At 65.0% G+C, this 12,588-nt stretch overlaps 1 protein-coding gene across 1 annotated transcript; it reads right to left on the reverse strand.

The window, feature by feature from the left end:
- Nucleotides 1-1,120: 1,120 nt before the first annotated feature.
- Nucleotides 1,121-11,379, reverse strand: IHH (Indian hedgehog signaling molecule). The gene is made up of 3 exons (XM_074145513.1): nucleotides 11,077-11,379; nucleotides 4,888-5,149; nucleotides 1,121-1,782 (listed from the first exon to the last, which is right to left on the reverse strand). The coding sequence occupies exons 1-3, from the start codon at nucleotides 11,377-11,379 to the stop codon at nucleotides 1,121-1,123; spliced, it is 1,227 nt and encodes a 408-aa protein (XP_074001614.1).
- Nucleotides 11,380-12,588: the final 1,209 nt, after the last annotated feature.

Here is a 12,588-nt window from a genome sequence, read left to right on the forward strand (position 1 = left end):
TGGGTGAGCAGCAATGAGACCCTGAGGGTTTGGGGTGCTGGGGAGGCTGGGGAGGTGAGGCCAGGCAGGGCCTGGAACACAGGGAGTTTTTTAGCTTTGGAGTGGGAAAAGCCTGGCTTTGGGCTGAGCCAGCTCAGGGCAGGATGCCAGGAAGGCAAGGGAGGGAGCGCTTTCTCCCCAGCCACTTTCCTTCCCCAGCTCCGGCAGGCTAGAGCTGCAGCCCTGGCTCTCCCCACCCCTGCTCCCACCCAGTGCATGCCCATTTATGACTGGCACTCACACCCTCCTGCCCACACACCTGCCTCCCCAGCCTCCTCTTGCCAGCCAGAGCCCCCCATGCTGTCACGGTGTCCCCACGGGCATGCCCAGCTGGGTGGCCTTGGTGCTGGCTTTGGGCAGAGCTCGGGGTCCTGCTCCCACTCTCACTCCAGTGGCACCTGTGCCACCAAGTCATGGGTCTTGCACCAGACCCACGCCAGCCCCTCCTGCCCTGCCCAGGCCCGGGCCCCCCAGGCATACAGGGGCTGGTTTCATGCCCCCCTGCACCTGCAGTCAGGGCTAAGGGCAGGGCACAGCCCCAGTACCTGGGTCACCCTCCTCCCAGCTGCCACCTCACAGGGGTGGGAATGGCATCACCCACCCTTCTGCCTGGGGTCCCGAGAAAATAGCGCTGGGTCTCGGCTCCCAAAGCCTCCCCCCTGGGTGCAGGCAGGCTGGGAGCCCCGTGGGAGCAGCCTGCAGCCAGGGACTCTCTCCTCTCCCAGCTCCCCCTCATCTATCAGACCTCCGTCATTAGCTAATTCTGCACACGCACACGCACATCACACGCACACACACAAATAGCAGCATGTGGATCCAGCCAGGGGCACCCCCATGTCCGGGGGGAGGCCCTTTGTGCCTCTCCCCTGCCCCCATGAACAGGGGCTGAGGAGGAGGTGGTGGTCATGGAGGAGGCACACCGGGGAGCCCCAGTGCCCCCTAACCGGGAGGTGGCTGTGCCCTGAGCAGGAAGGGCTGGAGGCAGCTCCCCATGGGCATTCAGCTTCGGGAGGGGGGGCTGGCCCCCACTGAGCCACCCCCAGCCACCACCTCTGCCAGCAGCGCTGGCCGGGGCGCACCCTCAGCTCTCTGCCCGGGGTACCCCCAGGGGGTGGAAGCTGTCAGGGGGCAGGATCAGCCTGCCCAGGCGGTAGAGCAGCCCCGAGTACCAGTGCACGCCGTCCCCCTGCACCTCTGGCCACCCCACCAGGCTGTGGTAGAGCCGGAGCGGCCAGAAGGCCAGCTGTGCCAGATGTTGCTCCTGCACCAGGGCAAAGCACGAGGCCACCACGCCATCCACCACCAGTGTCCCGTGGCGTGTCAGTGGGGCATAGGCTCCCACGTCCCTCCGGTCCTGCACCCCCACCACCTCAGCGGGCTGCAAACCGCCTCCCCCCACTGCCACCAGCACGAAATGTCCAGGACGCACACGGCTGGCGAAGGTGGGACGGAAGTGGGTGGCAGGCGCCGAGGCGTTCTCGGCCACGAAGAGCAGGTGGGTGGGCGTCAGGGCCAGGCGCCGGGGTGGCTCCCGCGTCTCGATGACATGGAAGGACGTGAGGGCGTGGGGCTCCTTGTCCAGGAAAGCCAAGAAGTCGCTGTAGGTGGGCCTGCCTGCTTCGTCCATCGCCAGCACCCGCTGGCCTGGGCGCAGCGCCCACAGTGGCGTCCGGGCACCATCTTCCAGTGTTGCGAGCGCCCACCCGGGGAAGCAGCCCCCCGTCTTCGCGGCGGCTGAGTGCTCTGCACAAGGAGAGAGAGGACAGGAGGGTTACCCGTCTGCCAGACCCCTAGCATCACCCTTCCACGATGCACAAAGACCCTCCCAACCTGCCTGGTTTTGCCCACCCAGGGATAACCCTGCCTTGGCATCACCAATGTGCACATGTCCCCTACACACCTCCAGCCACCAATCCAGACTCCCTGGGTGCCTGTTCCCCAACCACTATGTCACTGGGGGTGGCCCTTGGGGGCTTGAGCCACGCGTGGCAGCACCTGCCCCCTGCTGCAGTGACAGGGTGCTGGGACTTCTCTGCAGAGCCAGGTCCCGAAACCTGCCTGGCAGGGGGAGGGAGGCACAGCCACAGCCCTGAATGTGCAAAGCAATGTCAGGGGGCACCCGAAGCTCCAAAGAGGGGAGGCAGAGCCCTGAGCCGGTGGCAGGCTGAGGAGCAGAGTGCCTGGTCACACTCGGCATGCCCACAGCATCCCCATCCCCTGCAGTCCTGGGCCTGGGTACCTCTGGGGAGGATGCTACAAGGAACGGCGCACAGCGCAGCGCCCTCTCCCAGCACCACCGCACACCCCCACCCTGCGCTGCAGCCCTCCTCCCTTCTCCTGCTTGATCACCCCTGCACTGCTGATGCCAGCCAACCCCCTCTCTGAGCTGCAGGAAGTGTCACAGCCTGTGGCCATCATCAGGCAAAAGCCACCAGCCTCCTGGGCAGGGTTTTGCTAGCAGTTGTCAGAGGGTAAAACACCCAAACTCTTCAGGGCTTGTCGCCTGAATGGTGGCACAGTGGTCCTAACCCTCCCCAGACGAAAAGATGCAGCAAGTCACCCGGTGTCACCAGGGGCCTATCCTGGCACTCAGCAGGGGAACCCTGGCTTCCCAAGGAACGGTACTCAGCTCCTGCGCAGCCCTGGTCCCCTGGGCCCCAGTAACCCCCATCTTTGGGTCTATTTGATGCCCTCCCACCACCTGCCAGAGGCATCTCATCTAGGGTCCTGCCTCTGGCCCCACACAATCCCAACCTCAAGATCCCAGCTCCTTCTCGAGGCTCCCTCCCAGCTCCCCCATCTAATCCCTGAGTGTCCCCACCCAGATGTCCCTGTCCCCCATCCCTCCCCAGCTTCAGGCAGAGCCAGATCCCAGCCCCCAGGCCCATGAAGAGAGGCATCCATCTCTGGGACAGAATCCTTTTATTGCTCAGATGAGGTGCAGCGCCCACCCCATGCCTGTCCTGGGGGCCAGGTCCCAAATCCTGCACCCCACAGTCCCAGGCAGGCGGCAGAGCCATGGGGAGGGTCTGGCAGGAGGGCGAGAGGGGCACCTGGCAGAAGTGGGGGGCACAGGCGCTGGGCATGAAGGGGTGCACAGGTGCAGGGGGGGGACCCGAGGAGACAAAATACATACAACAGGCCATGTGGCCATCCGTACAAAAATAAAAGCCATTTACTAAGAGGCAGGGGCAGCCCGGCTGCCCTCTGTACACAGCTCTGGGGGTGTGTGTCATGATATGCACCCCACAGCCTCCACCACGCATCCCCAGGCTCCCCATGGCCTCGGGTATAAATATGGGGGACCCAGAGCCCTGGGGAGCTGCTGCAGAACAAGGGGGCTGTGGCCAGCCTCCAGAAGCCCTCCAGGGCCTCAGGGCCCTGGTGTGCAGCCTGGGTCACGGCATTCCTCTTCCGTCGGTCCAGGGGAGCATCCCGGGATTCAAGAGCCTCCGTCCTTCTCCAGGGGCACAGCCCCCCGCTCCTCTGGCCAGCCCCAAGGCTCCGGGGTCATGGTCCTTGCTTCAGAGCCTGGCCCCACTCCTCAGGCCAGCCCCACAGGGCACCCTGGGGTGCGGCGGTTCTTCGCCCACGCTTTGTCCCTCTTCTTCGGGGGCGCGTCACTCCCTCTCTGCGGCGTGGTCGCCCCACCTCCATCGCCGGCCGGCGTTGCACCCGTCCTGGCATCGGCACGGGGGAGCGGGTCAGCGTGGGGGGGCAGGCTGGCGTCTGGGGGTGTCAGGCCGCTGGCCGCGGGCTAGGGCAGTAGGACAGGCAGAGTGCGGTGGGAGCCGAGCCCGGGGACAAGAGACACGGGGCAGCGCTGGTGTACCAGCCCTGGCACCACCGCGGCACATGGGTGTGTGGGCATGTCTGTGGGCGTGTGTGTGCAGCCACAGCCCCTCTCCCTGTGCGTGGGCGAGTGCTCTGGGTGCAGGCACGGTTCTCTGACACGGCAGCCGTGTGCCAGCAGGGTGCCAGCGTGCGTGCAGCCGCCGAGGCTGCCTCTGCGCCCAGACAAGCCCACGCACAGGCAGAGCCCTTTCCGGCCTGTCGCGACATGGGCACACGTGCCTTCGAGCCGCAGCACGGCCCTCTCCCGGCGTGTGGCCGCGGGGCCGGTGCGTCCCTGCGTGGCCGGTGCCGTGCGTGGGCCGCTGCTGCCCTCTGCCGCACGCAGCCAGCGCCGCCGGGAGCTGCGCGGAGCCCGGGGCTGCAGCATCCCAGGCAGGGCAGCTTCTCCACGGGCTGGGGGGGGGCCTTGCACCCCGCGCAACCCCGGCAGGTCCTGAGAGAAGCCTTCCCTCCCCCCTCCCCTGCACCGCACGGCGGGGGGGCGAAGCAAACACCACCAGCGACGATAGCATCCCTCACTCCAGTCCAGCTGCCTCTGCCCCCAGCACCCCCCAGCTCCGCTCCCCTCTGCAGAAGAAGCTGCACGGCAGAGAGCTGATCCCAAGGCACCCTGGCCTATCACCGCCTGGGATGGGGCTGAGGGTGGGCAGCTGAGCATGAAAGGGCTGCAAAGCCAGGGGAGATAGATGTGACGGGCAGAGTTGGGGGGAAAGCCTGGGGGGGAAAAGGGATGGGGGGGGGGGGAAGGAGGCAGGTAGAGAGGGTGGGTCAGGCTGCATGTCTGTGGGAGCTAGATGGGGAATTTGCCCTATGGCACTGCTGGCCATAGGTGTGTGACTCACTCCCCACCCGACTGTCTGCCCCGGACAGGGAAATCAGGCTGCAAGGGCCAGCACCCCCTCAAGAGCACCCCACCCAGCCAGGCTCCCCGGCCACGCCACAATGTGGGGGGCCTGGCTCCCAGCCCCACTCACTGCCCTCCCCCAGCCTTACCTGACTTGACGGAGCAGTGGATGTGCGCCTTGGACTCGTAGTAGACCCAGTCGAAGCCAGCCTCCACGGCCAGGCGAGCCAGCATGCCGTACTTGTTGCGGTCCCGGTCCGAGGTCGTGATGTCCACAGCTCGGCCCTCGTAATGCAGAGACTCCTCCGAGTGGTGCCCGTCCTCATCCCAGCCCTCTGTCACCCGCAGCTTCACCCCTGGCCACTGATTCATGACGGAGATGGCCAGGGAATTCAAGCGGTCCTTGCAGCGCTGTGTGCCAGAAAGGCAGAGTCAGTAAAAGCTTTTTGGAGGTGGGGGTTAGCTGCCTGGTTGGCAGGTTGTGTCCCATCATGTTTCCGTGAAGCCTCTCTGGGGGCTGGCCCAGCAGAGGAAGATCTCACAACATAAGGTGCCTTGTCCATCCCATGCCCCCCAGACTCCTTGCAGTGCCCAATAACGCCTCGTTTGACACAGTATCTGCCAAGGGTGTGCACCCCATTCAGGTACCTGTCTCCCCCTCCACCTCTCCCACCACTTCCCAGATTGTTGAAGAGCCTGCTGAAGAGCTTGTTGAAGACCAGAGCCTTGGTCAGGGTGAAATACCCTCTCTGCTCCCAGGACACCTCCTCTGCACTAGCACTGCCCCAGGGGTTCCAAGCTGACAGGAGGAGGATGCAGGAGTTGAGACTCTGCTGCCTCCTGTCTGGGAGGATTCCCCAGGGTCCCCAGCACTGTCCCCAGCCACCACTGAAACAACCTGCCCAGTCCTCAGCACAGCTCTGCTTGGTACTTGGTATCACTCCTCAAGTCCTGTGGCACTGGGCAGCCTCACAGCTTCATCCAGCCTCTGCTCACATGAGAAATGCCAAACCCGCCCAAGAGATCTGTTGTGCTGGAGCAGAAAGGATGTGAGTTGAAGCCTCCTCCATTTCTCCCCACCGCAAGGGCTGAAAACCCAGGGCTGAGGAACAGCAGCAGATTCCAAAAGCCCCAGACTTGGTGGCTAAAGAGGTCACACAAACAAGGCAACTGCCCTGCCTCGTCCCCTGCTGCCACTGTCTTCACTTCTGCACCACAGCTCTCCCAGCCTTGCCCTGTGCTGCCCACTTCCCCCAGTCACAGCTGCACTCCTCGTCCCTCTTCCTGCTGCAAAAGGGATGGAGGAGAAGTAGAAAAGGTGTAGGAAAAGCAACAATATGGGAGCTTCTACTCAAAACTGGGTGAATGTACTAGGATTGTGCAGCCTGGAAAGGAGATGCTGGGGGGAGGGGGGGGACGTGTCTCAGAGAGCACTATAAAATCAGGGTGACGGACAGAGCATTTATGGTCATGCATGAGGCCAGTTCTGGGAAGCATTAAACAAAACGACAGGTCAGCGACCTAAAATCCAGCCACCATGGAGGATATTTTTGCGTGATGCCCAGCTCAGTGCTGGAACTCCCCATCACGGGTTGTGAGACACAGTCACGGTGAGCATGAGCCAGGGCTATAAAACCTGATGCTGGCTACACCCCTGGGCTCAGAAATGCCCCAGCACTGCTTCTGCAGTCAACTGCCCCCCCCAGAACATGGGCCCTCACCCTGTCCCTAAGCACCTGCTTCTGTCCGGGGGAGGTGGGCACTGCTGCTCTTGGGGAAACCCACTTGCGCTTGGCAGGGTCCAGGCCCCGGGAAGGGCAGTGCCAGGCAGGCCTTTGCCCTGCATGGGGCGGGGGAGCACCTCTGCCCTCGTCCCACAGCTCCCTGGGTGTGGGGAGATAAGCCAGGAAGGTGTTGGACAAACAGTTGCCAGGTGAGTGGAGGAGAAGGAGGGAGGGGAGCGACTTTTGTTCCCATCCAGCACCACTGTGGTATTACTTGGAACATGGCACAAGCAGCTCCCAAGGTCCCTGGCCCCATGGGGACCCAACAGAGAAGGGCAATAAGGGGGTTCAGGGCTGGAGGCAGGCAGGGATTCCCGGATGCCCCCCTGCATCCCCCAGGCCATCACTTCAGGCGTCCCATGCCAGCACCCCGCTCTGGGGACCCCTCCTGCCCTCACTGCCAGCCCTTCTGTCGTCTGGGGCAAAGCTGCCCACGCACAAACACCAAGAACCTCCAACCCCTGTCCCCCAGTCGGGGACACTGCCTGCCACCAGCACCTGGGGCAGGGCCACCCTTTCCTAGTGGGACCCACCTGGGCTGCCTCGTCCCCTGCATGTGCCTCTCCCAGCACAGCCCCTGCCCAAGGGTCCCACCTCGCCCCCCCTGCCTGGGGCAGCGCCCAGCTGCCTGCCCGCCGGCCCGGCTGGGCACACAGCCCCGGAGCACCCTGACCCGGGCTACCGAGACCGGCGGCTCTGACTGTGCCTTTGGTGGCCAGCAGGTGTCAGAGCACGGGAGGGGACCGGCAGGGAGCCGGTACCGACGGGCAGGGAGCAGGCAGCGACGGGCAGGGAGGGTCGGGGAGAGAGGAGGTACCAACGGGTGGGGAGCAGGCACGGGCGGGCAGGGCAGCAGCGGGCAAGGAACAGGCATGGATGCGCAGGGAAGAGGCAACTATGAGAAGGGAGAAGGCAGGGATGAGCAATGATAATCAGGGAGCAGGTAGGGATGGGCAAGGGCAAGCGGGCGGGGATTGGGCAGGGAGCAGGCACGGGTGGGTCCGAAGAAGACAACAACGGTCAGGGATGGCTAGGGATGGGTAAGGAGCAGGCAGCAATGGGCAAGGAGCAGGCATGGGCAGCAGGGAGCAGGCACAGATGGGCAGGGATGGACACTACCTGCCCAGAGGCTCTGCTGCCTGCACAGACAGGTAGGCAGGGACCAAGAAACCTGTGGGCATGGGTTGTCTGCAGGGTCTATGCTTGCCGGGGGCTGCAGGGAGAGCCCACCTCTTCCCCATGCACAGCTCAGAGGGGCTACAGCATCCTCGGGGACCAGGGTGACCATGCCTGCCTGCATGGCATGGTCCCCCTCCTGCCTAGGGGCGAACACAAGGTCTTGCAAGGTGACAGCAAAGATGTGGAAATGCCACCGTGGCCCACAGGCCCTGAGGGGCCCAGGCTGGAGTGGGATGTCCAAGCTCAGCCATGTGGCACTGAGCTCTGGCCATAGCTCACCAGATCCAGCGCTGTTTTGGTGCCCAGCTGGGAGGCTGAAACCCATGCAACAGGCATATAGCAGGGTTTGGGAGAAAGGTGAGCGGTGACAGTGGGGGGAGGGCACAGCTTGTCCCTGTAGTGGCACAGGTGACTGAGCACCCCCAGGCCACATGCAGGACGGGACCCCATGCCACCACACTGACCTGGGTGGCTCTGTGCTGTCCCATGCATATCACAGTGGAGACCCTGGGGATGTTGGGTTGGGCTGAGCAGTGATGTTCTCCCCACTGACCAGCATTGACATCTCTATCTTCTTGTGCCCAGACTGGGTACAGGACCATGTCCTGTGGGGGAAGCCAAAGCCCTTTTGGGAAGACAGTAGGTCTGAAAGGAAGTGCACAGCTCCAAGGCAGGGCACAGCCAGCAGGGACTCCAGGGCCATCTCAGAAGATGTATGCAGAACACTCAAGTGTGATCACAGCCTCAGAACAGGGGTTGTGGATGGAACGTGTTTGGCCACAGCTACCCCGATGCCCAAGGCTGGCCAGGAGAAAAGGGGTCCCACTAGCGTCTCCCCCACGGGTGAAGTTTCTCCCAAAGGAAGCCAAGAGTCCTATCCCAAGGTCTCCATGAGCAATTCCTCACCACTGCAAGGATGATCTCAGTACCAATTGGGCCAATGGTGGCTACAAGGGGTGATGGCTGCGGAAGGGAGAGGCTTGGGGTTGGGACTCCATGGGGGCAGGGGGTCGGGGACATTCCTGGGCCAGGCTGCTGGGGAGAGGTGAGGCGGGCTCTGCCTCCAGCCTTATCTCAGCACCTCCGAGTGGGACCAGCGAGAGCAAACACACTGGAATTCTTGAGGAAGATGAAACGATAAAGGAAAGGCGGGCAGAGAGCAGCACTACCCACCCCCCCAAGCAGGCGGCATCTTCCGGCTGCCTGGGACACCCAGACCCTTGGACTTGGGGAAAGAAAACAGGTTTGAAGTGAGTCAACAGCAGTAAAAGCCAGCACACTGGGGGAAGGGACAAGGAGTTGGGTCAATGGCCGTTCCCAACCCATAGCAACACAGGGTATGGTGCCAGAGCCAGAGCTCACACATCTGGGGGCATCTCCCACATCCAGGGGCCACAAGCCAAGCCCAGAGGGCTATAGGATGGCAGCGACCTACCAGAAGTCATGCCACCTCTACAGTAACGGGGACAATTCCCTACAGAGCTGCCCAAGCCACCATGGTACCCATCTGTGCACGAACATGCAGTGGCTAGGAATCCTGCAGGGGGTAGGAGCCCTCATTTGGGCAACCCAAGAGGACCAGGGAGCTTCCAGGTACCCTCCCAACAAGGCAGCGGGACAGTGGGAAGTGTGGGGTTGGCAGGTGGGACATGGAGCCCTCCCTCTCCCAGGGCTGCTGGAGGGCACTGGCTGGGTTAGGGCAGGTGGTGGGAGCACTGTAAAGAACAAATGCAGCCAGAAGCGCTCTCTTGCCTCGCAAGCAATACGATGTCACCTGCTTCTCCAATGCATGGACCAGCAGAGCTCACTGCTTCCTCAGTATTCCTGAGGCCTGGAGAATGCAGACTCCAGCGCAGCCCCAGGACCCCAGTGACCAGCAACCATGACTTGTGCAACTCCCCAAGCTTGGTGCTGCCTCACAGGGGGTCTCGGTCCCTCTGCTGCAGCCCCCTCCTGAGAACCACCCTGGAGCACAATTCCTGCCCTCAGGGACCTGCCCCCGGGACACGTGGGGTTGCAGAGCTGTCAAGCCAGCACCCAAGCAGCTTCTCCTCCCGCTGTTACCAAAACCTCAGTCACAAAATACAGCCAGAGCCCCCTCAGCGCCTGCCGCCATGGCCATCTACATTCATCCACCCACCAACTCCAGACCGGGAGCTGCAGCGGTCAGCGGGGCAGCCCTGGCTCCCCTCCGCCTCCCCCGGGAGCTTCCTCGGGCTGTAACCCAGTGCTGAGGCTGGTGGCCAGGCTTCTTAGCAAGGCCGTGCGGCTCCTTATCTGCATTCCTGAAACCCTCAGGCATTCTCCTGGCAATATTAAAACACAGAGTAACCTTCGTCCAGCATCACCTCCCCCCCGCCCTGCACTGTGCCGTCCTCTGTCCCCCCCACCCCTCCTTCCCCCTGGCCCAGGGCACTTGTCAGCTGGCTGCAGCAGGGCATTTGCAATAACAGGTTGTCCCTGTCCCTGAGCGCAGCGAGCTGAGGGCAGCTCCCACCAGGCACCCTTCACCATCCCACCCCAGACATGTAGGAATGGAGCACTAAGGCACGGCACAGGGTTTCAGCGACAGAGTGGGGACAAGGGCAGCGAGGGTGCTCCTGGAGCCCAGCTTGCTGCTCTGCCCGCTCCCCTCCCTGCCAGCACACCAGGCTCTGCTCTGCCCTTCAGCTCCCACAGGCAGGCTGCCTGCTCTGCCAGCCGGTAGGCAGAGCAGAGGGGCAAGGGCAGGATTGGTGCAGCAGGACAGGTTGCTGCCAGCTCAGGGAACCGGGGGACATGGGATGGGGTACAGCAGGACAGGTTGCTGCCAGTTCGGGAGGCACAAGGGCACACGTTGGGGTGCAGCAGACATGGGTGCCACCGGGTCCAAGGGACCACGGGGCAAGGTGTTGCCATGCTGGGGGACAGGCTGCTGTCATCCCGGGGGACAGGGTACTGCTGGCTTGTGGGGCAGAGTGCTGCCGGCTCGGGAGGCACAAGGGCACACCTCGGGATGCAGCAGGCATGGGTGTCACCGAGTCCGAGGGGCAGCGGGGCAGTGTGCTGCCATCCTGGGGGAGAGGATGCTGCCGGCTCCGGGCGCAGGCTGCTGCCGAATCAAGGCGCAGCGGGACGGGCTGCTGCCCGCTCCGGGTCCGACGCGCCCAGCTCAGCCGAAGTGGCAGAGCTTTGCGGAGCCCGCCGAAGGGAGATGCCCGCGCAGCCCGGGCCGGGCACCGGGATGCCCGGGGCAGGACGGGGAAGACGCAGCGCCGGGTCCCCCACTGCTGGCCGCGCTGCCCCAAGAGAGCGGAGCTCAGGGCGCTCTCGGGCAGTCCCGGTGCCCGCAGGTGCCCGGCGCGGTGGGAGAAGCGGGCGGCGGCGGGGCCGTACCTGGGTCATGAGCCGGTCGGCGCCGGTGTTCTCCTCGTCCTTGAAGATGATGTCGGGGTTGTAGTTGGGCGTGAGCTCCTTGAAGCGCTCCGAGTTACGCGCGATCTTGCCCTCGTAGCGGCCGCTGGCCCCCAGCGTCTTCTCGGGGACGTTGGGGCTGAACTGCTTGTAGGCGAGGGGGATGAGCTTGCGGGGCGGGCGGCGGCGGCTGCCCACCACCCTGCCCGGCCCGCAGCCGCGCACGGCCGGCGCCAGCAGCAGCGCGCACCCGCTCAGCAGCAGCAGCAGCCGCGCCGGCTTCATGGCGCGCCCGGCGGCCCCGGGGCGGCCCGGGGGACCGGCGGCTCCGGGGGCCCCGCTAGGCTCGGCCGCCGCTCCCGCCGCCCGCCCCGGGGCTCCCCATGCGGCGCGCAGCCGGCGGGCAGGTGCCGGTGCCGGTGCCGGCGGCGGCGGCGGCGGTGGCGGCGGGGTGCGGCGGCTGGCCGGCGCGGGTGCGCTCCGGTTGCCCGGTGCGGCGGGCCGCTGTCGGCCCGCTCTGAGCTGCCGTTGGCCCGGCGGCGGCAATAAATAGCGAAGGGCCGTTTGTTTTGGCAGGCGAGCGGCCGCTTGCGGGGCGAGGGGCGCGGGGCTCGGCGCTGCCGGAGCCCCCCGCGGTTTGCGCTCCGGCGGTCAGCGCGGCGGGGCTGGAGCCGGAGCCGGAGCCGCCGCTGCCTCCGCTCCCTGGGCAGGAGTGAGAGGGGAAATTGAAGAGATCCGGGACCGGGAACCGCCAGGACCGCACCCTGCCCGTGTCCCAGCCTCCCAGCGCCCTCCCTCTCTCGCCTCCTCCCCGCGGAACCTGCCCCGGGCCGCCCGCAGCCTCCTCCCCCCGGCCGAGCCCCGCAGCCCACCCCGCCAGGGGTGCCCGCCGCCACCTGCCCCCTGGGGCAGCCCCGCCGCCGCACCGGGACGCACCGGGCCCGTCGCACCCCCCTTCCCGGGACGTCCCGCGGGGGCTCCCCCACGGCAGAGCGGGCGCGGGGTGGCACCCCCGGGGCTCGGGCCCCCGCCGCGTCGCCTGCTCGCCAGGGGCCCGGGCCTGCGGGCGGGGATCAAACAGAGCAGGGAGGCAGCTGGTTGAAATTTAACCACAATATTCTCGCTCCCCATTGTTTCCAGGGAGGCCCGATATTTCCACAACAGGATTATGGCATCTGATTAACTCGCTGAGACAACAATGAGGGGCTGGGATGGGCTTCCCCTTCTAGCTGCCAAAAGGGGAAAGTAAATACAACACCCTGATTTCAGGAGCGAGGGCTTGCGGGGCCCCCCGGTTCTCCCCCAGCTGTGTGCCGGGGAGGGGTCCGGCATAGCTCAGCTTGCACCCCCTCTGGCTCATTAGGACCTTCCCAGGTGAGGCAGTGCCTTGGGATGCCTCCGCGCACACAACTTTCTCAGGGATGTCCCCTCGCCAGCTCTTTGGTGGGCACTGGGCATGGGTCACATCTAGGGATACACAGAGAGGTCAGGCTG

Source organism: Numenius arquata, chromosome 3 (assembly GCF_964106895.1).
Source record: "Numenius arquata chromosome 3, bNumArq3.hap1.1, whole genome shotgun sequence".
Lineage (NCBI taxonomy): Eukaryota > Metazoa > Chordata > Aves > Charadriiformes > Scolopacidae > Numenius > Numenius arquata.

Excerpts from the sequence above, each read along its gene's own strand:
- IHH (XM_074145513.1), bottom strand. The coding sequence starts at position 11,379 with ATGAAGCCGGCGCGGCTGCTGCTGCTGCTGAGCGGGTGCGCGCTGCTG. Across the intron at positions 5,150-11,076 it reads CCGACCGGCTCATGACCCAG|CGCTGCAAGGACCGCTTGAA; the intron begins GTACGGCCCCGC and ends TCTGGCACACAG. Across the intron at positions 1,783-4,887 it reads CCACTGCTCCGTCAAGTCAG|AGCACTCAGCCGCCGCGAAG; the intron begins GTAAGGCTGGGG and ends CTCCTTGTGCAG.